The sequence below is a fragment of the Scyliorhinus canicula genome, chromosome 3, assembly GCF_902713615.1.
Source record: "Scyliorhinus canicula chromosome 3, sScyCan1.1, whole genome shotgun sequence".
Lineage (NCBI taxonomy): Eukaryota > Metazoa > Chordata > Chondrichthyes > Carcharhiniformes > Scyliorhinidae > Scyliorhinus > Scyliorhinus canicula.
The window spans coordinates 59,139,631-59,167,208 of NC_052148.1; the positions used below are offsets into that span (position 1 = coordinate 59,139,631).

The 27,578-nt window shown below is 46.1% G+C and overlaps 1 protein-coding gene across 2 annotated transcripts in view; it reads right to left on the reverse strand.

Moving 5' to 3' along the window:
- The window catches only part of ccbe1 (collagen and calcium binding EGF domains 1), a 379,619-nt gene that overhangs the window by 17,438 nt on the left and 334,603 nt on the right, over positions 1-27,578 (reverse strand). For both annotated transcript variants that reach the window (XM_038790609.1, XM_038790608.1), the window contains exons 4-8: positions 21,161-21,295; positions 19,212-19,349; positions 6,265-6,371; positions 5,296-5,410; positions 2,808-2,947 (exon numbers count right to left, since the gene is read on the reverse strand). In XM_038790609.1, the coding sequence (XP_038646537.1) occupies positions 2,808-2,947; positions 5,296-5,410; positions 6,265-6,371; positions 19,212-19,349; positions 21,161-21,295 (635 nt within the window). The remainder of the gene's footprint in view (positions 1-2,807; positions 2,948-5,295; positions 5,411-6,264; positions 6,372-19,211; positions 19,350-21,160; positions 21,296-27,578) is intronic.

Genomic DNA, 27,578 nt, shown 5'->3' on the forward strand with positions numbered 1-27,578 from the left:
CCCTGTTTGGTCCGTTTGTGAGTTTGCATGATATACAAATGAAATGATCTGATTGGGGTAGTAATCGCATTGCCCTGTCGACTGAATCAACGAATGGCTGTCATTTATTTTGCTTGGCTGAAACAAGCGCAATGCATGTACATGTCCTTTCTGTCTGCAAAGAACTGGCCCCTGTATATTAATACATGTAGCTCCAGTACACACAAATGTGCCATAATGTGAGCCCAGCTGACAATCTTAAATTGGTTGTCAGCATAATTCATGACACTCCGAGGATTATTAAGAAAATGTTATCCAATTGTGAGATCACACCTGAAGTTGAACACTGTATTTTGAGTTTTGCAGGCACGGTCTGGTTGGGTACGGTCTGTCCCTTGCCCATTGCGAACAGCCGTTTGGACATAGGACATGCCGTTTGATATCATCCACCAGTCTTTGGGATGTACGGCTTAAATACCTAGCATCACTCTGGCACTAAAATTCATATATCACATTACACACCTGTGTTAAAGGCAGACATCTTTTTGGCTTAATGGCAGTACCTTATTAGTGGTGAATACCACTGGTGTTGCTACTGCATAGTAGCAATGGGAAACAACTAGCATCACCCGTTGCTCAATTATTTGAGATAACTTTCCCTTCAGGGTAATCTAAAGTAGACTGGGCACTTTTCAGGGCTGACATAAAGGCCTTTGGTCCGTTTGTGAGTTTGCATGATATACAAATGAAGTAATCTGATTGGGGTAGTAATTTTACCGCAGGATGTATTTGAAGCAGCCTATTTCAGCATTAAGCTTCCATGGTGAACAAATGGCTCGGGCCCTATTTACAAGTTGCTGATCAAATCTATTTTCTAGCTTGTGTAACTGTAAGAATTCCAATGCGTGTATTGATTAGCGAAGGTAGGCTTGCACTAAACTGTGGTAGACAACCCCAGGAAAGATTCTCAATTAGTATGTCAAAGAAAGGGGAATTCATTTGATTGCTCCATTTCAAATGTGAATTTGAGTGCACGATGGAACCAATTAAGACATGAAAATACATTGCTTCATGCAGTTGCAGATTTAAACATATCATTCACATGTTGGAAACATGGAAGAAGTAGGAGGTTAGGTCTTGTTCCATCAAAGTCACGCTTCTCATAGATGAAGACATGCTTCTCATGGAACTCAATAAAGATGTTTGAGAGAGCAAACCGTTGAGGGGATCCCATGGCAACACTATCAATTTGAGCTTACATGGGGCAGGGTTCCCTCAGCCGAGGCCGGGCTGGAGAATCGCTGGGACGGGCGCGAACTGCACGACGCCAGTCCGCCGATTCTCCAGGGAGCGGAGAATCGGCGCCACTGGTGCCAGCGAAGTTGGCGTGGCGCCGGTCGGAGTCCCTTTACACGGCTCTCCCACCAATTCTCGGCCCAGGATGGGCCGAGCGGCCACGCAGAATACCCGAGTCCCACCAGCGCCATTCACACCTGGTCTTACCCGGCGGCACCGCGGTGTGAATGCACCCGGGGGCGGTCTGGTGGGGGGAGGGGTGTCCGACCCTGGGGAGGGCCTCCGCTGTGGCCTGGCCCGCGATCGGGGCACACCAATCAGCGGGCTGGCCTCTCGGGCTGGGGCCTCTTTTGTTCCGCGCCAGTCCCTGTAGCCCTACGCCATGTTGCACTGGGGCCAGGGTGGAGAAGGGAGCTACCGCGCATGCGCGGCAATCGCGCTGGTCCCACTGCACATGCGCTCGTTTGCGCCGCTCCCACTGCGCATGTGCAGACCCGCGGCGCCCATCTGACACTGGGATCGGTAGCTGGAGTGGCGTGGGTCACTTCAGTGCCATGCTGGTCCCCTGTAGGGGTCAGAATCATTGCTCCTGAGGCCATGTTGACGGTGTCGAGAAACGCAATGGCGTTTACAACGGCGTCAACACTTAGCCTCAGGATCGTAGAATCCCACCTATGGTGTCAGTAAAACTGAACTAAACTGCTTGAGTTTCCAAGTTCATAAGTTCAATGAATACTGTTCATGCAATGGTGGCAAGTCTTGATCATCATGCAAAGTGTCCTGATGAGTGCAAGATAAAAAGATTCGAGAGGTCTCTTTTTTCAACAATAATCAAATTACGAATTGACAAATCAAGAACCTCCTCCAAGTGGCCACTCTTCTTTTGTGAGCTAAGCCTATGGTAGTGGGTAGCCTATTTCACTATGAAGGATGATCTTGTCATCATTCAACATTTATGCGTGTATGTTTTTCAGCAAGAGTCAATGGGCTCTGCCTTGTCTGATTTTATTTCATTTTTCTGTGCTACGCTGGATTAAGAACTCCTGGAGGCCTTGGGCACCAAGAACGTTTGGAAACCACCTTCACTCACCACCATGATCCATCTAATCCATTGAAACACAACCTGTTTGTGAGATACACAAGAGAACAAGCCTGTGGAATGTTTAAATGCTGAATTGACATTCAATCAAGTTATCTCTCAGCGAAACAAGTTAAATGGCTGTATGCAATTTTACTGCGTTTTACTGGAATCTCGATATTTGGTCAGGGGCTCTGGGCAGCCCATAATTTACCGAATTGAATGAATTTTACTTCACACTTTACCATGATAGGACTTGCACTCAGAACCTCTGGCCTGTTAATGATGTGGCATAACTCCACATCACAGTACAACCACTGATTTCTAATTGATTCCATCGCTCCCAGTAAGATTGAAAGTTATCTCAATATTATTTGACACGCCGTGTTGTTTGTCAACTAATTATATGCAGCATTTGAGGAAAACTTTGTGTTTCAGAAGAAAAAATACTGACCACTGCCCCTCTTCTTCCCTGTTTAATGTGAGATATGTCAGGCGAAGGGCCAATTGGTCCCATCATTCCTCTGGGTCCTGATGGTCCTGGATGTCCTGGCTGGCCCTTTGGACCAGGGCTTCCCTTCGGACCCAGCAAGCCTGTACAATATCAATTAAAACAATTAACAGGTTGGATAACATTGGAAAAACATTTCAAGATGTTTGTTAAAGGTCTTGTGACATAATTCAAGGTGTTGTGTTAAATAATGGATGATAAAGAGAGGAGTAATATGACATGCTTTTTTTCCCATGAGATGCCAAATGCAGAACAATGTGCAGTTTTTGCTCCTAATTGTGGAAAGGATAATATTGATCCCAAGATGATAAAGACAGAAACCAAGGTGTTGATGATTAGAAGGAATTTGTCATTGGCAGTTGTCACTGGTTGGGTGGAGCCTGAAAAGTAGTGGCAAACAGGGCAGCACGGTAGCATAGTGGTTAACACAGTTGTTTCACAGCTCCAGGGTCCCAGGTACAATTCTCAGCTTGGGTCACTGTCTGTGCGGAATCTGCAACTACGCCCCGTGTCTGCGTGGGTTTCCTCCGGGTGCTCTGGTTTCCTCCCACAGTCCAAAGATGTGCAGGTTAGGTGGATTGGCCATGTTAAATTGCCCTTAGTGTTCAAAAGGGTTGGGTTGGGTGGGGTTACTGGGTTACAGGGAGGGTGGAGGTGTGGGCTTGGGCCGGGTGCTCTTTCCAAGAGCCGGTGCAGACCCGATAGGCTGAATGACCTCCTTCAGCACTGTCAATTCTATGATTAAATGGCCTGAATTCAATTCAAAAATTGTGTATTTTTGAGATGGAGATGGGGCATATGAAAATCCCACAGAAATCATAGTTGGTCAGTACACTAAAATCTATTGTACATCAAAAAGAATGAAAATTCTCAGGATTCTAAAGAGATGGTGCCTGAAGATAATGTCCTGAATGTAATGATACATGACAAAATGAGAATAATAGTGCAATACCTAATGTCAGTGACACATATCAAACAACATTCAGAAATGCTATGTACCTTGTCAAAGAAGTAATTGTGATCAGTGCTGTCTAAGATATATGCCGGTCTGAAGAACAACATTTCCAAATAGACTTGTGGGTCCTTGGCCGGGATTCTCCCCCAACTGGCGGGCGGGCCGTACCGGCTCCAAAGAGTGGTGTAAACCACTCCGGCGATGGGCCGCATTTCCGGGGGCTAGGCCGGCGCTGGAGTGGTTGGCGCCGTGCCAACCGGCGCCGAAGGGCCTCTGCCGGCCGGCGCGAGTTGGCGCATGCGCGGGAGCGCCAGCGTGTTCTGGCACATGCGCAGGACTGTTGCCGTGATCCCTGTGCATGTGCAGGGGGTTTCTTCTCCGTGCCGATCATGGCGGAGCTTTACACAGGCCGGCGCGGAGGGAAAGAGTGCCCCCACAGTACAGGGCCGTCCGCAGATTGGTGGGCCCTGATCGCGGGCCAGGCCATCGTGGCCCCCCTAGGGCCGGATCCCCCCATGCCCTCCCAAGTACTCCGCAGGCTACCCTCAGAGCCAGGTCCCACCGGTATGGACCTTGTGTATTTCACGCCAGCGGGACCGGCCAAAAGCGGGCGGCCACTCGGCCCATCGGGGCCCGGAGAATCGCCGGGGGTGGCCACCGCCAAAGGCCCCCAACAGGCGCGACATGATCGCCGCCCCCGCCAAATAACCGGCGCCGGAGAATTCGGCAGCCGGCGTCAGAACGGCGGGGTGGGATTTCACACTGCCCCCCCCATGGCGATTCTCCGACCAGTGGGGGGTCGGAGAATCCTGCCCGTTCTCTTAAGGTTAACATGCAGGTTCAGTCGGCAGTTGGAAAGGCAATTGCAATGTTAGCATTCGTGTTGAGAGGGCTAGAGTACAAGAGCAGGGATGAAATTCTGAGGCTGTAAAAGGCTCTGGTCAAACCTCATTTGGAGTATTGTGAGCAGTTTTGTGTCCCGTATCTAAGGAAGGATGTGCTGGCCTTGGAAAGGATTGAGAGGAAGTTCTCAAGAATGATCCCTGGAATGAAGAGCTTGTCATATGAGGAGCAGTTGAGGAATCTAGGTCTGTACTCGTTGGAGTCTAGAAGGATAAGGGAGGGATCTTATTGAAACTTACAGGATACTGAGAGGCTTAGATAGAATGGGCGTGGAGAGAATGTTTCCATGAGTAGGAAAAGCTAGGAAAACTAGGAAAAACTAGAATCAGAGAGCCTCAGACTGATGATTTAAAACTGAGATGAGGAGAATCTGCAAACCCCACAAAGATAGTGACCCGGGGCCGGGATCGAATCCGGGTCCTCGGCACTGTGAGGCAGCAGTGCTAACCACTGTGTCACCGTGCCGACCTCCCACATCCACTCCTAATGGACAATGCAACTCACTTGCAGGTGAACAAAAATCATGCCTATACCACATAGGACAGAGAACAAATTATGAAGGATGTTTCTTACCTGAAGGCCCTGGCGGTCCAAGTAGTCTATAATTGCAACTGTTAGATGCAAATAACTTGTTGCTGTTTGATCTCTGCTTACTAATGTCAGCAATATTGTCAGGCAGTAAAGTGAGCTGAAGAAAATTAAATTTCAAGGTTACGTTAATTAATACATGAACCTGTTATTAAAACTGAATCCATGAAGCTGCTGTGATATCATAGCGCATTATCACTGAGGGTAATTATGTAATTCCTACTGCCTGGTTAAACTCAGATCGGTTAACTCAACAGCAGGCTGCAAATCGATTCGGGCCTCCTCAGGAATGCTATGACTCATCAACGTAAAGGGTGTTATGCACACAGGGGAAACTCAGTTGTGTAGTGATGCTTTGAAACCTTCTGTTGTTTTCCCAGGGGTAGAGATCGCTAGTATACCTGCTCAGCGTTCCTCAATTACATTAAGCAGCCAGCTTCCGGCAGTCCCTGGTGCTACCTGCTCCAGGGAATTTGATGTAATTCTGCCTAATGCTGCTGGAAAACACAGGGGTGGATTCTCCGGTCCCCCAGCCCCACGTTTCTCGGCGGCGTGCCATTTGCTGGCAGTGTGATCCTATACTCCCACCGCTTGTCAGTGCGCTTTCCCATAGCACCCACCCCACACTGCCGGGAAACCCGCTGGTGGGGGTGCGCTGCCGGCAGGAGAAGCGAATTGCAACTGGAAAATCACGGCCAGAGTTAAAATTGTTTTTCATTCGCCTTTTCAATAAAAAAAGCTATTTGACAAGTTCTCAACATTTTTAACATGAAAACATCTAGTTGACTCTGGTACTGAGAGCCAAAACAGTATTACAATTATGCTGGTGGTGACATTTTTATTGTGACTGAATAATGTTATCCATGTAACAATATATCTTACATCCTGTAATATTTACCATGGCACTAAGCACGTTGAAGAAAAAACACTTTCATTTCATTGTAATCTCTTTACCTTCTGTTTTAGCTGTAGTACTGCCTGTTTAATCTGTTGGAAATCCTCACAGGTTGTGGAACAGGTGCCAGCCTTTATCACAGTGTCAGGTTTTATATACTGGCCTGCTACAATCAAAAAGCCAAAACATCTTGGTAAATGAAGAAAGCAACTTATTTTCCCTTATCGGCTTTAATCATATATAATCTTGAGACTGATAATTGATGCAGCTAAGCTCCTGTCTCCCAACTGACCAGTTTTATGTGTTTTCAGCTCTTATATGTAATGCCGATAAGGGAACAATAATAGAAACAAAAGATTAGTCGAGGAGATCAGAAAATGGCAAAAGCAAAAACATTACCAGCACCTACCGTGTGAGAAAACGGGATCAGTGGTTACAATCTGAAATTGTTCAACTCGGGCATGCAAATTGCCTAATCAAAAGATGGGGTATTGCTCCTCAAGCTTCTGTACAGCTTCATTAGTCCATTGCAGTGTAGGAAGCCTAAGACACAGCCGTGCGATGGGGCGGAGGATTGAAGTGACAAGCGAGCGCAGCTCAGGGTCATGCTTATGGACAGAAAGGAAGTGTTCATCCCAAAGCAATCACCCAATTTGTATTTAGCCTCTTCAATGTAGGGGAGGCCAACATCACAATCAGCAAATCTAGTATCCTAAATTTAAAATAGAACAAGTAAATCACTGTTTCACCTGGAAGGAGTGTTTGCGCCTTGGATGGTGGAAGGGAAGAGGGCAGGTGTTGCATCACCAGTGTTGACGCCAGCAGGTGCTACATGATAGTGAGTGGATGTTGAGGGTGATTGATGTGTGCACCAGGGTGTCATGTAGGAAACAGACCAGTCTAAATGCTGGAAGCTGAAGGGAAAGGAAAATGTGTCTGGTGGGGCGATTGTGCTGAAAGTGGCAGAAATGGCAGAGTCCATTTAAAGTTTAGGCTGGTGTGATGGAGGTTGAGGAGCAGGAAGACCCTTTAATGGATCTGTGAGGGAGGGGAAAGGGTAAGAGTAGAAGTGTTGAAGATGTGACAGATGAGGTCAAGGCCCTGTCGACCATGGAGGAGGGGAATCCTCAGTTGAGGATTCCTTTCTCCCTCATGTACTTAGCGAGCTTTCCCCTAAATGCATCTGTGCTAATTGTCCTGTTTTAATAACATAGAAAATAATAAATGGCCGACATGGCTGAAAAATGGTTAGGACTGCTGCCTCACAGCATCAGAAACCTGGTTCAATTCTGGCCTTGGATCACTGACTTTGTGGAGTTTGAACTTTCTCTGTGTCTGCGTGGGGTTCCTCCGGGTGATCTGGTTTCCTCCCACATTTGTAAGATGTGCAGATGCAGGTTAGGTTGATTGGCCAAGCTAAATTGCCCCTTAGTGTCCAAAAACATCTGTAGGTTAGATTAAGGAGTGAATGGTCTCGGGGCAGATGAGTGAGCTTGAGTGAAATACTCTTAGAGGGTCGGTGAAGACTCGATGAACCTAATATCCTCCTTCTGCACTGTAGGGATTCTAGGATTCTATTCTAAGACAATAACTACTGTCAAGTTCACGATATGGAGAAAGCTGAAAAGAAAGATGGAGAGAAGTTGGTGACTATTTATCAAATTACAAACATCGGCTTGGGGATGAGGTGTTCAGATACGGTACCAGGTATTATGGAGAGCCAAAGGTTGTAGCAAATACAAGAAATATCTACCATAAATATGGAAAAGATGTTTCATGGTATCAGTTTTGATGATGCACAAATGTGGGGAGTTAGGAGCAAAATTTTTAAAAATAAATTTAGAATACCCAATTCATTTTTTCCAATTAAGGGGCAATTTAGCGTGGCCAATCCACCTACCCTGCACATCTTTGGTTGTGGGAGCGAAACCCACGCAAACAGGGGGAGAATGTACAAACTCCACACGGACAGTGACCCAGAGCTGGGATCGAACCTGGGACCTCGGCATCGTGGATAACCCACTGTGCCACCGCGCTGCCCCGAGAGCAAAGTTTAGCTTTTCCAATTAGTATGCCAATTGTGATCCACCATTTTAATGAGTTACTATCACCATTAAGAATGCAAAACTCAGACATATATGTTAACTGTTTAAAGTCTGCTAAACGGCAGGTTTAGTGGGATTTTTGTCTGTGCCTGCAGCACCAAGGAAGACCCCGCTTTAAACAGCACCATTTTTTTGGCCTCGGTGAGGATCTCCCCATTGAGGCCGCTCTTTAAGTCATTTCCTGCACTGTGTGCTCAGCTCATCAGTGCAGGAAGATTACTCGTGGATTGAGGTGCCATTTTTAAAGGCAGCCCCAATCTTTCAACCCCTCCCTCTGCAGCCCCACCATGGCTTTCGGACCCCCACCACCACTTCACCCAACCTACCTTTTCCAGTGTCCTCAAGCCCCTTCTTCCCCACCTTTTATTGGTAAGACCCCTTGGGCCGAACCCTGGCTTAGGCAACCTAGCACCTGGGCACCTTTGCACTAGCAGCGTTACCTGTGCCAGGGTGGCAATTCCAGGGTTCCTTGGTGGCAGTGCGAAGGTTCCAGGATGGCAGTGCCAAGGTGCCCAGGTGCCAGGGTACCACCCTGCCCTGTACCAGACCACTCGGGGCCGCAACTCCCCAGCGATACATCCCGAGGTGCCACCTCAACTGGTTCATGACTTTGTGAACCAGTACCAAACGACGCTTATTTGAGGCCTCGTTGGTGCGACCGGTGAAGCCTGGGCTCCAGGTGTTCGGGCGAGTGAATATTTAAATGAGCCTAATATCTCATTTAAATATGCACACCTGGACCTCGCCCTACAAGTGCGAGGTCTAGATCACGCCATGAGATTCAGTTGAATCTAATATACTAATAATAATCTTTACTGTCACAAGTAGGCTTACATTAACACTGCAATGAAGTTACTGTGAAAAGCCCATAGTCGCCACATTCCGGTGCCTGTTCGGGTACACAGAGGGAGAATTCAGAATGTCCAATTCACCTAACAAGCCTGTCTTTCGGGACTTGTGGGAGGAAACCGGAGCACCCAGAGTAAACCCACAGGGAGAACGTGCAGACTCCGCACATTCAGTGATCCAAGCCGGGAATCGAACCTGGAACCCTGGCGCTGTGAAGCAACAATGCTAACCATTGTGCTACCGTGCTGCCTATGACCTTTTGAGCGTCATCACTCTCGATGCAGGCCTCTCGCAAGATTTAATGGCCTCATCCCGACACCAAGTCAGCTCGGACGAGGCTGCTGAATTGCACCCTAGATCTAAAATGGACACAGTTAAAAAATATGGGTCTTCCATTTAAGATGGAGATGAGGAGAATTGTTTTTCTTGTCGTTGATCTGTGAAATTCTCTTCCCCCAGGCTGGGTCATTGGATATCTTTAAGACTCAGTTAAGCAGATTCTTGGTTGACAAGGGAGTCAATGGTTATTGCCCTCCCCCCCACCCCCACCCGCCCAAGCAAGTGGAGTTGGGGCCACAATCAGATCAGTCATGATCAGATCAAATGGTGGAACAGGCTTGAGAGGCCAATGGCCTACGTCTGCTCCGTATTACAATCTTTAAAATTAAAATGTGTGTCAATTTCAATTGCTAATGCAGCCAAGAACACAGAAGTCATATTTCTGCACCGCATCCAAGAACAATAGAAGCTGTGAGTAATGTTGCCATATTCCATGATGAATTGTAAACAGGACGGCGCTTTGTGCGCTTGGCTAATTATAATGTATAAAAGTTGGTGCTCTTGGATAAAATCATGTGAAAACAATAAACACATGTGTATATATAGAGCATACTTAGGTGTCTTTTCGGAAAATGCCAAGCTCGGAATTCCACATGACATGCAGTTGCACAAAAAAAAACATTCCCAACTTTAATACGACAGGAACATTCCAGGGAGAAACAGAGAGCATCACCGAGACAACCTCTTTGTTTTGCTCTGTAATATCTGGTGAGAACGTATATTTCAGTCTTTATAGTCTTCAGCATTCCTTAGGCATAGCACAGAAAGTAAATTCTGGCAGGGAGGGTCACACTCCCCGGTGTGACACAAATCTTCTGTCCTCCTTTGAAGCTGGGATTTTCCAGCGTCGCTGAGAGTGAATGGAGGTTTGGCAGGAACGCCAAATTTTCCGTCCTCGCTTGCAACAGGTCCCACCACTGGCGAGAACGGGAGACTCCGCCCGATGGGTTTTCCTTCAATCATCTTGAATTCACAGAATGGTAACAGCACAAAAGGGTTCAGTCCTTTGTTTAAAAAAATGTTTTTTCAAGAATTTTGGTATCTCTGGCAAGCCCATTATTTGTTGCCCATCCTTGAACTGAATAGTTTGCTGGGCCATTTCAGAGGGCAGTTAATGATGGCAACAATTACTAAAAACAGCTTTCAAATCCAGATATTTAAAAAAATAATTGGATTTAAATTCCACGAGCTGTAATGGTGGGTTTGAACCCATGCCCCGGGCACTAGATTAAGCCCCTGGAATGCTAGCTCAGTGACATTACCACTACACAACTGTCTCATTCTCGACAAAGCAAATTAGCTTGTCTCAATCCCCCACCTTTTCCTTGTCGGCTCACAATATTTTTTCTCTTCAGATGCTTATCTAATATATTTTTCAACCCTTTAGCTGTCTCCATCACACTCTCTGGCACTGCATCCAGATCCTACCAGAGCTTGGGTGGCAACAGATGTCATCGGCATAGATAGAGTTGCTGGTTGTGGTTGTTGGCAAGCCACTTTTAAAAATTTGTTCTTGGGACTTGGGCATCGTTGACTGGTCCAACATTTGTTGCCCATCCCTAATTGTCCTTGAACTGAGCGGCTTGCTCAGCCGGTTCAGTGGGGGGAACTTAAGAGTCAACCACATTGCTGTGTGGGTCTGCAGTCACATGTAAGCCAGACTGGGTAAGGGTGGTCGATTTCCAGGGCGGCACGGTGGTGCAGTGGTTAGCACCGTTGCCTCACATCACCGAGGACCCGGGTTCGATCCCGGCCCTGGGTCACTGTCCGTGTGGAGTTTGCACATTCTCCCCTTGTCTGCCTGGGTGTCACCCCCACAACCCAAAAGATGCGCAGGGTAGGTGGATTGAGCATGCTAAATTTCACCTTAATTGGAAAAAATCTTTTGCGAACTCTAGATTTATTTACAAAACAAGGATGGCGGATTTCCTTCTCTGAACCAGATTAGTGAACCAGATAGGTTTTTACAACAATCAACAAATATTTCCATGGTCATCATTAGACTTTTAATCCCAGACTTTTACTGAATTCAAACTTGACCATCTGCCATGGTGGGATTCAAATCTGGGTCCCTAGAGCATTACCCTAGGTCTCTGGATTACTGTTCCAGTGATAATACCACTATGCCACCACCTCCTCCTACAACAATCAGCCTGCTACACTATGGAGGAATATGCCATTGGATTTAAGATTCTGAACTCTGGACTCAGGCAAAACCAGAGCTCCTTTTTTATCGTGGTGCTGACTTTTACCTCTTTATTTCCCTTTGCATATATATTAATCAGGGTTGGGGCTAGCACTGAACCCTGCGATATTCCATTGGCCTGTCTTCTCCATGCATTTCGTCCTTGTCAAAGGTGGACTCTGAATCATCTGTTATGAAGGGGTATTTCAGTAGCTGTCCTGACCGAGGTTGGAAGCACTCTGGACAGCTTTGGCAACAGGCCAATGTACCACATTGTATCATGGGCAGCTGTGATGTCCAATGGGGCAATGCTGTCTTCAAGTTTGTCCCAGACACAGGACAGGAAGAAAGGCATACGTGCATCTCCGTCAGCCTAGCTACTTCATTTAAGTACGTTTTTGTTTTACAGAATGGTTCTAGCTGATCACATGTCTGCTCCAGCCAGTTATGGATAAAGACAGCTGTTTGTGACCTCTAATCTCTAATGTGATGCTAATGGGCCCACCGTTACCTGCTCCAAAACGCAATAGGTTTCAACCTGGGGCCTTGTTAGCTGAACAGCTCAACCAACTGCCCATCAATGACGGTGGTGTGGAGATGGGCAGGCGGGAACATGGCTAAGGCGGTGCTCGAGGTGCGAAGTACAGATCCTGTTGCCCGTTCTGATTGTAGAATCCTGGCAGTGTGGTTGATTTCTATAAGGGGGGGGGGAGGTTAACCATTTCACATGCACGCTGGAAGGATGGTTGAATTCAAATATTTGAAAATAACCCAGCACATAGTGGCCCTGGCGAGATGCTTCTTCACTTGGTATCAGTTATAAGACCCTGGGAATACCTATACCTGTGCTGCAGTTACTACGCACAGTTTTTACACTTACATATAGTAAGAGCTGCGTCACTTACTCACTGTATTGGGAAATGGGCACTATTACCCACATGTAAATAATTAACCAATGAGCAGATCAACAGCTGAAATTAACCTCCGATATCCCTTCATACACGTATCACAAAATCACAGAATAATACAGCACAGAAGAGGCCCTTCGGCCCAGCAAGTCTGCATGAAAAACACCTAACAAAGCCTAACTACTCCCATTTGCCAGCACTTGGCCCATAGCCTTGAATGTTATGATGTGCCAAGTGCTCATCCAGGTACATTTTAAAGGATGTGAGGCAACCCGCCTCTCCCACCCTCCCAGCCAGTGCATTCCAGACCATCACCGCCCTCTGGGTAAAAAAAGCTTTTCCTCAAATCCCCCCTAAACCTTCTGCCCCTCACCTTGAACTTGTGTCCTCTCTTAATTGACCCTTCAACTAAGGGGAACAGCTGCTCCCTATCCACCCTGACCATGCCCCTCATAATCGTGTACACCTCGATCAGGTCACCCCCTCAGTCTTCTCTGCTCGAGTGAAATCTGCTCCAGATGTAACCTCCTCCCTTCCATTTATGTCTTCTGTGTAAGGCATTTAGAATTGTTGCAACAACCACCAAATATAATTTCAAAGTAATTTGCCAGCCTAGAGGTGTGCTTGTGAGCTGTAAAATCAAAATAGACAGTTGAGTGATTCATAATCATCATTATGGAGTGACATGGTGGCACAGTGGTTAGCACTGCTGAATCACAGTGCCAGAGACCCAGGTTCAATTCTGGCCTCGGGTGACTGTGTGATGTTTGCCCTTTTTTCCCCGTGTCTGCATGGGTTTCCTCCATGTGCTCCGATATTCTCCACAGTCCAAACATGTACAGGTTAGGTGGCTTGGCCATGATAAAATGTCCCCTTAGTATCCAGTGATGTACAGGCTAGGTGGGGTTATGGGAGTAGGGTACTCTTTGAGAGGGCTGATGCATACTCGATGGGCCAAATGGCCTCTTTCTGCACTGTAGACATTCTAACCAGAAAACACTGTGTCACATGGCTGAGTCTTGAACTTTCTGAATTATTTTAATTATACAGTTTTTAGATTTTATCTTCATTTATTGTCAGAAGTGAAGTGAAACCCCAGGCGAGCAGTGTGCCATTGTCTACCATTTACCATCTAACAGGTAGAGAGAGCTCTGTCCAGCTTTAAAATTTCCTGGCCCTCATCTCCACTATGAACGACTGGAACATTGGAACTTTTGTAGCTCTGCCATCAAAAGTAATTTGACTCTTCTTTCCTTCTCCCATCATGGAAGTCCTCGTTTCGTGAAAGATGGATCACCCTGCAATAGTCAGCCTGCCACACTCTGGACGAATATGCCATTGGATTTGAGAATCTGAATTTTGGACTCACGTGAAACCCTGGGCGTGATTCTCCGCCCTCGTTGCACTCTCACTCGAGTGAAACGAGGCCGGTAAATAGCTGGAGAGGCGGAAAACGAGAACCACACCAGGCAGTTTGTGATGCAACCAGCCCGCTCCCGTAGGCGAAATCGGAATCTTGCCATAGCGTGGTGAGAAACCAATTATTACCACTTAAAGCCCTGTTTTCATACAATTAATGGGAGCCACCCCATATCCACCGGCCTCCTGTCATTCATCGGCCTCCCCAGCAAGTGCTCACGCTGTTGCCGATTAGTACTACTTTTGAAACATGTGAATCTGGCAGAAGGGCTTCTGCGGGGTGCTGAGGAAGTGAGTAGCCATCTTTGTTCACAGGCAAAGACCCCAGTGGTTGACAGTGGGGGTGGGGGATCCTCGGCTGATGGGAGGGGGGGAACCTTCCGCAGGGGTGGGCCGCCATGAGAGGGTGAGGGGAAGAAGCTGGGTGGGGCATTCGTGCATGGCATCACCGTGCCAACCCCTGGATCGTGTGTATCAATTCCGGGGGCAACCCTTGTCCCTTTCCCCACTGCCCCACTGACCAGCCATAACCCCCACTGACTGCCTATACCTCTGGCAGTGTGGCTGAAGGCTATTGCTCACAAGGAATTGGCCATTGTGGTTAAGTGAGCACTTCACACAACCCAAGTAATTGCCCGTGGGTTAGTGGGCAATGTAGCATGTGGGAGTCATTGCCTAGCATCCTAATCAGACCGCGATGCCTGTACACTGTGTCCGAACACTGTGGAGACAACGCCACACATGCACCAGCCAACATCCAAGCACCCAGGGGATGGGACACAGCTCCGGGGACATGTCCACGGCTGGAGGGTGGGTGAGTGCTACAGGGATGGAACCAGTGCCCAGTCCAGGTGACATTATGAGCGGGTGTCCGGGGTACAGGGTCTGGGATCTGGTGAGGGGAGCCCGCTGCGGCCAGCAGTGCATGGGCAGATCGTTCCAGGTGCGGGGGGGGGGGGGGGGGGGGGGGGGGATTGATTGATTTATTGTCACATGCACCAAAGTATTTTCTGCTGCCAAGGAAACGTACACAGTACGTATACAGTAGACAACAAAAAAAAGTAGATAGTTACAGTGAATGCGAAAAAGTACACAGTACATTAACAAATAATTAGTTACTGAATGGAACAAGGGCAAAATAACAAAGAAAATATGACATAAGTAGGAGCAGCATAGAGCAACGTGAATAGTGTCTTATAGGGAACAGATCAGTCCAAGGGAGCGTCGTTGAGGAGTCTGGTAACTGTGGGGAAGAAGCTGTTCCTAAGTCTGGATATACGGGTCTTCAGACTTATAGAATCATAGAATCATAGAATTTACTGTGCAGAAGGAGGCCACCTGGCCCATCGAGTCTGCACCTGGCCTGGAAGGAGCACCCTACCTAAGACCACACCTTCACCCTATCCGCTTAACTCAGTAACCCCATCCAACCTTTTTTTGGACACTAAGGGCAATTTAGCCTGGCCAATCCACCTAACCTGCACATCTTTGGACTGTGGGCAGAAACCGGAGCACCTGGAGGAAACCGACACAGACACGGAGAGAATGTGCAGACTCCGCACAGACAGTGACCCAAGCCGGAAATCGAACCTAACACCCTGGAACTGTGAGGCAACTGTGATAACCACTGTGCTACCGTGCCAGACTCCGGAGACGGCGGCAGCTGCAGCGTCTGCAGATGCTCGAGGTGGCAGACCATGTGCCAGACCCGCCCCACACCCTGTGGACCCAGCCACCCATCAGGCCAGGGATGGACCCTGACAGGGAGTCCCACGATGCTCTAGGGTGCACAGGCATCGCTGGTCATTCGAACAGAAGACGGACCGCGTGTGCCGCAGGAGATTCCGCTACAGCAAGGAGATGGTGCGGCATCTGTGCCATGTCCTCGCTGACTTGGCACCACATGGAGGAGGAGGATACCTGCTCCCGGTGGCCATCAAGGTCACCGTATCCCTGAACATTTAGGCCTCAGGATCATCCCAGGACTAGGGTGGGGACCTGTGTGGTATCCCGCAGGTCACAGCCCACAGGTGCATCCGACAGGTCATGGACCCGCCCTGCTGCGGCCGCGCGGACGTAACTGCAGGGCCCCGCCGGCAGCCGGAGCTGCAAGACGCACGCTGACCCTGCTGGCCCCCTTGAAGATGGAAAATCACCCCGGACCTTCTAGGAAAAAATCCGGAGTGATTCCTGCCCATTTTCCGGCGGGCGTGGGGACCTATTCCCCAGAAGGGAGAATCCCACCCATTATCACCGCTTTTAGTGTATGCATGCTTGCTGGTGCTTGTTCCTCGTTCAAGTGTTCAGTTGGGTGGTGCTCTTTGTGGAAATTTCAGTTGATTTCTGGATTCCCATTTGCCTGTGAAAAGAATGTATGCATTTTTTTGAGTAAGTCCACGTGAGTTCTGTATTGTCAACAAAAGTCAGGTTAGGCACCTGTGAGGAACCAGTATGTAAAATTGCATTGTAGTAAATAATGAAATGAATATTTAAACTGGTACATACCAGTCTCTCAGCACGGGCGGGATTCTCTGATCCTGAGGCTAAGTGTTGACGCTGTCATTAACGCCGTCGCGTCAAACGGGCGCCGCGGGTCTGCGCATGCGCGCTACTCGGCCTATCTCAGCGGCCATTTGGGTCCAACGTGCGTGGGAATCGCCGGAGAATCAACGGAGCGGTGTCGGAGCGACGTCGCGTGAAACCCCCCCAGCGATTCACCGACCCGGCCCGGGGTTGGAGAATCCCGCCCCACAGTTCTGCAATCTCCACAGTCCCAGAGTCTACCAGATTCTATCAGTGACCACTTTCTTACACAGAATGAGCTTTTCCCATAATCTGTCCCATATCTTGTGCTCCTTCTTTCAGTTATAAATGTGTTTCCTTTTAAACAAAGAGCATGGGATAGAGTGATTTAGCTTAATATTTTCTTTTTGCGGTACATTTGCCTCTCTATTATGGTATGCATCCAGCAATTTGAAAAACACCACGAAGGAGTGATTTTTCTTCCATAGTTAACACCGTCACTGTATCCTTAGTCTTCTTTAGCGGAGGCGATGGCATAATGGTATTTTCACTGGACAAGTAACCCAATTACCCAAGGTAATGCTCTGCAGGTGGTGGAATTTAAACTCAATAAAGTATCTGGAATTAAAAGTCTAATGATGACCATGAAACCATTGTTGATTGCCCTAAAAATCCATCTGGTTCATTAATGTCCTTTAGGGAAGGAAATCTGCCGTCCTTACCTCGGATGGCCTACGTGTGACTCCAGACCCACAGCAATGTGGTTTACTCTTAAAATGCCACTTGGCTGAGGGCAATTTAGAATGGTCTTGCCTGCGGTGCCCACTTCCCATGAAAGAACAAAGAAGAAAATGATGGAAGAGCTCTGTCCCTTAATTAGAAGGCACAAAAGGCTACTGGATATTTTTTGGCATGATTTGGCGTTAAAAATCTTGAACTTATGGCCTTACTTTAGTGGATAAATGCCTTTTACCATGCGCTACTGAGCCATAGGGATGTTCCAGATTGACTCCGGAGCCCATGTTGATTAAGCTTATCTCAGCCAAAGAGAAAATGGAAGCAATAAATTTGGTCTTGGTGCTCCTAAAATAGAGAGGATGTTATTTGTTCCCATTCCTGCTCTTGTTTGATATGAATGTCTGTTGCTGGAAAGAACATGTGTGGAGAATAGTTTCAGGCTGAGTGACAATGCCTCCCACAGACAAATTACCAGGATTCACACGTCATAGCTCCACTATGAAGGAGAAACAAATGCACAGGTGTTGGAGGGCAATTGACAACTATGTAAGTGCGTTCCAGTATAAGTCAAAGTCTTCAGCAGAAAAAGAGAAAATTGGAGTGAGGAAAAACAAAAAGGTACATTCTATTCTGATGAAGTATTGAATGCATGACTCAAATTCTCCTTCAGTTGTTAATATTGGGCCAAAAGACAACTCCAGCCTAATTATTATGCAGATAAGCTGAATGGTCACTTACCATTCTAACTTCCTGTGAGTTCCTTGGTTGGTTCTGAAAGAGAAATGTATAATTGTGTCACCCTTGTTTATAAAAACTCAGGGGGACAGTTTTCAAATGCTCCTTAATTTCATTGTAATATTTTTGATCATAAATTTAGTGTCTGTCGAGGAAAGGGATATCAACGCTGGAAGTTCAGGTATGGCATCCACAGCTTCTTTTAAGGTGTTACATGGGTTGTATACGAGCTAAAACTCCATATTCTGCTCTAAAATGTACCTTGACCTTATTAAAACATAATTATTTCAGAAGTCCTTTGACAGCAGTTGATGAGATACTCAATTCCATGATGTGGCACAACTAGAGATTAGAAGGAAATCAAACCAGCAGGCTGATGAAACTTGGACCTTAAATTGAGATTGGATTCAAATCTGGGCTCTGAGTTAAAAGGAGAATGTGTATCATGTTGTTTAGCACTCTGTATTACAGAATTGTTGTCATTTAACTGTGACCTAATGACTTTCGAGGAAAGCATGGATTCTATCATTTTGTCAAATTATTTACACAAATGTTTTCACCAAATAAGAGCTCACAAAGTGGCTATGAGTTAATTTAGGTATGTAATCTTCTGTTAAATGTGAAGTGAATCAATGCAAGCTACTGGAACATTAAGGGATCAACATGAATTGAAAATTTACCTCCCTAAGAGGACTTCAGTATTGCTTTTGGCAAAGTTTCATGAGCTCCTTTACAGCAACAAGCAACTGACATTTAACAACATCCACAAGGGGCTACACTATTACAGCAATTTTAAAGCAATATTATTTGCATTTCAATCCCCTGCTTCTGAAAAAGAGCCGCAATCTTGCATTTTCCCATCTCATGAATAGTTGTTTGAGTTGCAAACAAGTCATAAAACACCAATTTGCAAATAACCTGTGATTTGAAAATGGTCATGTAACCATACATGAATCTTCTAAAATTGTTTACCTCCACTTAAGAATAGGTATGTTAATTATTTGGCATGGTTTCTGATACAAAACAGGATTCTTTGCCAGGACATAAGTCAAAGAAAAAATCTAGAATAGGAAGTAACCTTTCAGCTTATCCTGATTAAATAAATAAGGTGGAGTTGACCGTCAACTTGATACTTTTACTATGAAAGTAAAATAATCTAATAATAAACCATTTTAGTTCTTTATACTCATTTGGTCAGAACTCACCACTTTCACTTTTGCTGCATGTCTTCCCATCCTCTTTGAGATAGAAGCCTTCCTTGCACGCACATTGGTAACTCCCTGGTGTGTTGAGACAGATGTGAGAACACGCAGTTCCATTGCTTTTGGCACATTCATCAATATCTGTCAAAATGACATTTAATATATAACGTGAGTTAATGAGCTGAAGGAAATTGTTGAAAAATGAAATTGCTTTTAAATGAGTTTTTCCAACTTCCTTTATGGATTAACTGTTTAAGATAGCGGAAGGTGAACTATACAAACTGGAAAATTTCCCAAATTAACTTTGGCTGACGAACAAAATCGTAGTGCAAAAGTAACCCCCTGAACTGCAGGGCCAAGACGTTTACCTACAAGGCCTGCATCCTCAGCATATTGCTGTATGGCAGAAATGCCTGGACAACCAGTAACTACCAAGAGCATTATAGGCTCAATAATTTACATCTCCGGTGCCTTTGACACATCCTTGGCATCAGGTGGAAAGACAAAGTCACCACTGAAGCTGCCCTTTCTTTTGCATCTTATTTGTGAATGAAGGCCCAACTGGAATGGTCGCCCCCACCTAATTGTCCGTGCCACCAGCTGGATATCACATTAGCCCTGGACCAACACGGCATGGAGATGTCAGGACTTAGCTGAAGAAGGCCTGGAGCAGCCTTTGGAGATTGCCATGGAAGATGGAGGCCTCCAGTGACCGCACCCTGGAAGACAGCATGCTGCAGTGGGTGTGTGAAGCATTACCAGGGGAATCGTCTGGATGCAGCAGCTTCCCGGAGGTGGATGTTCTATCTTTAGGATCTTTCAGAATGTGCAAACGTTCCATCAGTGGTGGATCAGTTGGTGTCCAGTCACCTTTTAAATATAGGGTTCAGATGCGCGACAGTGTGCAAGCTATCTAAGCTGCCTCACCGCACAAAATGTCAGGAAATCTTCAAATGCATAATTAATGAGGCCATATCATGTGATATGGTGTAAATTCCCACCTGCCTCCGTGGTGGAAAATGCTCCTTGCCCCCACCCCACTTAATCTCAGAATGGAAAAGTCAACCCAATATAAAATACCTCAAATTATGATCACTCTTCCCCAGTGGCTCCTTTACTACAACGTTATTAATTAAAGCTGCCTGATTGCACAACGTCAGATTTAAAAGAGCCTGATCCTTCTTTGGATACTAAGCATACTGATCTAGAAAATTATCTTGAATATATTCTATGAACATGTCCTCCATACAATTTCTGCAAATATAGTTTCCCAGGATTTGACCAGATTTATGACCCAAGAATACAAGATTGTGCTTCTACGTTAAAACATGTTTAGGCCAATCTGATTCTGGTTTTTCCCATAAAAATAGAAGATAGATTCTGTTTGCGGAAATCTTCACTCATCAAGTATTTATAGGAGATTTATGATGGCGTGCTAGATGGGCTGCTACATATCTCATAAATGACTCTCATGCATTCACCACCAACTGATCTTAAATTACAAAAAGACAATTCAGACAGTAACAGTGAGGCTGATGTAGTTTGCAAACTTCTTTTTAGGTGTATGTAAGTGTGGGTCTAGCATTGGGTATCAGTGTGTTCATGGGTAGATTGTAGATTGGCTCAGCCAGCATTTTTTTTGCTCACCACTAATTGACCCTTGAGAAGGTTGTAATGAACTGCCTTCTTGAATTGCTCCAGTCCCTGCAGTGTAGGTATACCCACAGAACTGTTAGGGAGCGAGTTCCACAATTTTGACCCAGCAGCTGTGAAGGAACGCAATATAGTTTGGAGCCTGGATAGGATGGGACTTGGGGGAAAACGTTTAGTTGCTGGCATTCCCATGCAGCTTTGGGTTTGGAAGGTATTGTTGAAGGCAAATGCTGTGATGTTTGTAAGGAGTGATGGGTAATAATTGGCGTGAATTAAATGGTTCAAGTGTTCATACTGACCAATACAATATGGTTTCTCTCTGTTTCTGTGTTTCACACGGTCAAAGTAGTATCCCAGGTAGCATGTGCATAGCACTCTGCCAAAGTTGTCAGTGCATTGTTGTTCACACGGAGCTCCTGAGCATACATCATAGTCTGGAATGGGAACAAAAGGAGGAGAGTTATCGCTGAATGAATGACAAAGGCTCAGGGAAGACTCCAAGCTTAAAAATTCAAACTGGAAAAGGATCATAGGTGGATATCCCAGGCTCAGATTTGAGACATTTGTCATATGTAATAAATGATTTTTCTGTGGATACTGGGTGGAATCATTGACTGTGTCAACTCAGGTGGCAAAGTGGTGTGTAGCCCGCCAGCTCCATTGCCAGCTTTTCCACCCATACTTTTGACACTTGGCCATCCTGGAGGCGGGTCACAAGACATCACGCTGGTAGGGCTGGATCTGAATGAGGCTGACCCTCCAGCAAATTCAGCCTTCAAGAGATTGGTTTAAACCTCCACGCATTTACCCCCCACCCCAAAGAATCCACCTGCCCTCACGGATATCCCCATCGGAAGCATCCCTCTCCGGTACCCTGGTACAGTCCCATACCGCCCGGGCATGACCCGTTCCCCCCTAGGTGCTGTTCATGATAGGGGGAGGAATCCATAAATGGGGCAGTCCACTAATGATATTAAAATGTATGGTAATGGAGTTCCCAACCTTTCATGGTGGGATTCCTATTACGTCACTGTGGGGTGTGTAGTCAATCAGAATAGGAAATCCCGGCACCGTAAAAGCAGTTTGAGGAATCCTATTGGATTCTCTGGCCCGACACCATTCCTGTCCGTCAAAAACGGGCGGAATATCACAGCCACTAAAAACAACAAATCCAAGTTTGTAAATAGCGTTGTTATAACCCTGCATGAGTCTTATGGGGTGGGAATGATTAACTACCTTGTGGACCTTGCAGAATACGAGCTCCCTTGATAAGGGGTTGGGGAACCTCTGACAATGTCTGGCTCTGTATAAATAGAGTTAGTCAGTAAGGCACTGACTAGCGAAGACCCAGTAGGGAGCTACTGGAGCTTTATATACCCTCCAGTAATTTTTAAATAAAGTAAGTTAATAATTTCTACAAACTTGATGTGGACTTTTCATGGCCTTATAAAAAGTATAATTAGAGGAGAAGAAAATAATGAGGAGGAATGCGACCAACCTTAGAAGAATTTTGAAATTAAACTAATTGAAACCAAACACAGTTCAATATGGACAAATGCAAACTGTTTGTCTCAAACAATAAACCAATGTAAGCAGCAGAAGGCATAACGTCTAATAACTGCAGAACTTGTTTAGGTTCTGGGGTGAATTTTCACAATTAACCCTCGGCCACAACTGGGCACGAATGGACCAGCTGCCCACCTTACATCCCGCCTTATTCTCAGTACAGTTATGCACAGTTGTTCCATCGGCATGTTGTTTCACCAAAGATTTTTAAAAAGAGACCACTGAAGCTTGTTCCAAAAAAAAATGCAATGGCATTGGTTTTATGAGGCCAGGAATTTTGTTTGCTTCTGTGGAAGTCTTCTCATCTACTGCTGCTCCCTCCAAATCCTTCTTCTGAGGTTCCCTTTGTGTCATCTTTGTGTCTCAGATCCTGTTGCCTGTGTGTTTGCTGTTCTTTACACTCCATGATTGACTTTTCATTGCTCTTGCATGCTACGTCCAGTTTGGCTCTGTGATGGAGACACTGGTAGTCCTGCTTTCCTGCCTAGAACAGTGGTCACACCTCTCCACTATTAACCAAAGAAACTGTCCCTCATAACAACTTTATAATCTGTCATCAAGAACTTAAGAGTGTGTACCTCTACTCTTGATCCTCTACCCACCCAAAGTTTGCCCTTTGCTAAAAATTCCTTTGAAACTTCAAAGACAAATCAACAATGCAATGGCATATGAGGCCTATTACATTACTTTTTATAGGAATAGTTATGCAGAGCACTAATGAGACTACATCTGGACTACTGTGTACAGTATTGGCCACCTTATTGGCTCAGTGACAAGAAACAAAGTGTAATAGTCAATGGACGCTTTTGTGAATGGAAAGAAGTTTCTAGTGTATGCCACAGGGCCCATCTCGGGGCCCTTGCTTTTTTATTGTATATATTAATGATTAGACCTAAATGTGGGAGGCATGATTGGAAAATTTGCAGATGACAATTGCAGATGAATTTAATATGCACATAGACTGGAAGAATCAAATTGGCAAGAGTAGCCTGGAGGCTGAGTTCATTGAATGTATTAGAGGGTGTTCTTTGGAACAGTATGTTGGGGAATGAACCAGGGGGCAGGCTACCCTAGATTTGGCATTGTGTAATGAGGAGGGATTAATTAATGACCTCATAGTTCAGGATCCTCAGGGAGTATCATAGAATTATAGAATTTGCAGTGCAGAAGGAGGCCATTCAGCCCATCGAGTCTACACCAGCCCTTGGAAAAAGCACCCTACTTAAGCCCCATACCTCCATCCTATCCACCTTTATCCCTGTAAGCCAACCTAACCTATTTGGACACTAAGGGCAATTTAGAATGGCCAATCCACCTAACCTGCACGTCTTTGGACCGTTGGAGGAAACTGGAGCATCCGGAGGAAACCCACGCACACACGGGGAGAAAGTGCAGACTCAGCGCAGACAGTGACCCAAGCCGGAAATCGAACCTGGGACCACGGAATTGTGAAGAAACTGTGCTAACCACTATGCGACTGTGCTGCCCACATAGTGGGCATAGTATGAGTAGTGACCATGGTATGGTAAAATTTAAAATTCAGTTTGGCTAGGGACGGTGTTGGGGGGGGGGGGGAGAATTTGGAGTCCCACACGTGGGGCGGAATTCTCCGACCCCCCCCGCAGGGTCGGAGAATCGCCCAGGGCCAGCGTAAATCCTGCCCCCGCCGTGGCCGGAATTCTCTGCCACCCGGGAATCAGCGGGGGCGGGAATCGCGCACCGCCGGTCGGTGGGCTCCCCGCGGCGATTCTCTGGCCCGCGATGGGCCGAAGTCTCGCCGCTGACAGGCCAGTCCCCCCCGGCGTGGTTTAATCCACCTCTGGTGCTGGCGGGAGCAGGCGGCGGGAGCAGGCCCCGGGGTCCTGGGGGGGAGGCGCGGTGCGATCTGACCCCGGGGGGTGCCTCCACGGTGGCCTGGTCCACGATCGGGGCCCACCGATCGGCGCGCGGGCCTGTGCCGTGGGGGCACTCTTTTTCTTCCGCCGCAGCCACGGTCTCCACCATGGCGGAGGCGGAAGAGACCCCCTCCACCGCGCATGCACCAGGGTGACGTCAGCGGCCGCTGACGCTCCGGCGCATGCGCAGACTCACGCCACCGGCGAAGGCCTTTGGCGCCAGATCGCCAAAGGCCGTTCACGCCAGTCGGTGGAGCGGGAGCGACTCCAGCGCAGGCCTAGCCCCTAAGGTGAGGAGAATTCCGCACCTTTGGGGAGGCCGGACGCCGGAGTGGTTCTCGCCACTCCGGTACGCCGGGACCCCCCCTCCCCGCCGGGTAGGGGAGAATCCCGGCTGTGTATTCTGGAAGTAAACAAAATAAATGACATAAGCAGGAGGACAGATTTGTCCTGAGTAGAGTGGGCAGGAAGGCAGGAAGGACAGCTATCTAAGGAGATACTCAATTCCTCACAATAAACAACTAAAGTATATCCCAGGGTGGAAGAAAGATGGTAAGAGGGGTAAAAAACCTACATGGCTAAACAAGGAGATTAAGGACAATATAAAGACAAAAATTAAGGTATATAATATTTCAAAGGCCAGTGACAGGCTGGAAGATTGGGAAACTAACAAAGAGTTACAAACGTATTAAAAATAGCTGAGGCAAATCATGAAAGGAAACTAGTGCAAAATATCAAAAGGATAGCAAGACATAAATGTAAGTACAAAATATAAGTACATAAGAAGGAAGAGAGTCGCTAAAGTGAATGTTGGTCCCTTGGGAGCCGGAGAGTTAATAGTCGGGAACACAGAAATGGCAATGATGCAAAATCAATACTTAGTCTTAGTTTTCACAGTGGAGGACACCAGTATCATCCCTCTAGGAATGGGTAATTCAGAGGAAATAAAAAAGGAGGAACTTAGAACAATCGACATCAACAGCGAAATGGTACTCAACAAACTCTTGGGATTGAGGGCAGACAAGTCCCCTGTGCCTGAAGGCCTACATCCGAGAGAGTTAAGGAAGTGGCAGCGGGGATATTGGATCGATTGGTTATGATATTCCAAAATTCCAGTGACACGGGAAAGGTTTCAGTGGATTGGAAAAATACTAATGTAATGCATTAGAAGGGAGGGAGGCAGAGTGTGGGAAATTACAGACCAGTTAGGTTAACATCTGTTGTTGGGAAACTGTTAGAATCCATTATTAAGGAAGTAATATTCGGACATTTGGAAAGTCAAAACGCAATCCGTCAGAATCGGCATGGTTTTATGAAGAGTAAATCATGTTTGCCTAATTTTCTAGAGTTTTTCGAAGATAAAACAAGCAAAGTGGATAATGGGATTCCTGTAAATGTAATGTATCTGGACTTCTGGAAGGCATTTGATAAGATGCTGCACAGAAGGCCTAATTCCCAAGGTTAGATCACATGGGTTTAGGGGTAATTTATTAGCCTGGATAGAAGACTGACTGACGGACGGAAGACAAAGAGTCAGGATAAATGGGTCTTTCATTGGATGGCAAGATGTCACTAACAGGGTGCCACAAGAGTTGCTCCTTAAACCACAGCTATTTACAATGTATATGAACGACTTGGATACAGGGATAGAAGGTTCTATAGCGACATCTGCAGACAACACAAAAATAGGTGAGACAGTAAGTTGCAATGAGGAAATAAGAACCTTCCAAATGGATATAAATAGGTTAGGAGTGTGGGCCAAAATGCGGCAGGTGAAGTTTAATGTGGATAATTGTGAAGTCATGCAGTTTGGTCGAAAAAGTGGAAAGGCAACTTATTATCGAAATCCTAAAATCCTGCATTCATCATAGCGGCTAGTTTCTATTTTCTCTTTTTTGGCCAGCACACATAATGAGTTGAATAGCCTCTTTCTGCACATACTTTGCCTTTGGTTCTATAGGGAGTTCTTGCTTGGTTCATGACTACTTGCACTTCAACAGATGGTGTACTTTGTTTCTAATGTCCTTTATTTCAATAGACCTTCAGGGATTCTGATGTATCTGTGGTTGATTTTATGTTAGTTGACAGTGTGCCTTAAGCCAACAGACATGCTTAGCTAAATTCGTAGCTCTGTGGTAGCATTTTAGCCTGTAAGCAGTAAACAAACATGTTTTGTTGAACAATTTTATGTTCAGAGCTAATGCACAGCTTGTAACTCCTGTAAATATAGACTGTGAAATTACAGTGGTGGATTAACTATGTGCATAAATGAGTTTTGAGCACCCCCATATCAATGATCTGCACAGCTGAATCTACAGAATTTCAGTGGTCAGTTCATTAACAAATCAATTGGAAGATCATTGGTGCAAATCCGGTGGGAAACTGGAAGTAACTTGCTGAGAGAACAGCCAATTCTGATTTAAAACGAGAGCAACAGGAAAGTAGGGAAAAACTTTGTGTTGTTCCTGGTGTCTTAATAAAGCTCGTAGTCTCAAAGTTGGAGAAGATGCTTTATTGTGAATGTGTTCTGTCTTCAGAGCTTAACTTACATCTACCTCAAATGCTGCCTGCCTGTTCTGCTGCCAAGTCCCCCTTCTGTGAAGTGTGTCCTCACTTCCTGTCCCTCTGTATTTATAGCTCTCCCATGCTCCCTCTAGTGCTTGCTCAGTTGTATTGCATCTACACTGATACACAATCACCACATCCCTCCTTTTTTCTTTACATATTTTCTGAGCATCGTTAAAGAAAATTGTACAAAACAGTTAGATTACTTATGATATGTGTATCTATACAAGTGATGGTGCTATTGCATATTTTACAAAGCCAATTTATATTTATGAGTCCAATCGTAATAAAAACATTTATGAGTCCAAACTTGATGAATTTGTTCATTGAGTTTTTTCTTTTTCGTTGTTGACGTGGTGATATTGATATTGCAACTCTGTTGTGAATGTTGTCGGTGTTCTTGTTATTTTAAGTAACCAATATGTCATCCCAAGGTGTTTGCATAGTCGAACCACTGATGTTGACTGACATGGACTTTTTTCTGTGCTTGTGGTATCGATTTAGTATTTCATCTGCCTTGAAAGCTGGTGTGCTTGCTTGTTCTGGAGCAGATGTGAGTTTGTCATCCCATGGCATGTTTATAGTCTTGTCATTGTTTTGCAGTGTGCTGTGGCATTGTCCTTCATGTGCAGAGTTGTACCATTTTGTACAAATCGTTGTTTCATTGCTATTGTTTCTGTCATTCCTGTCT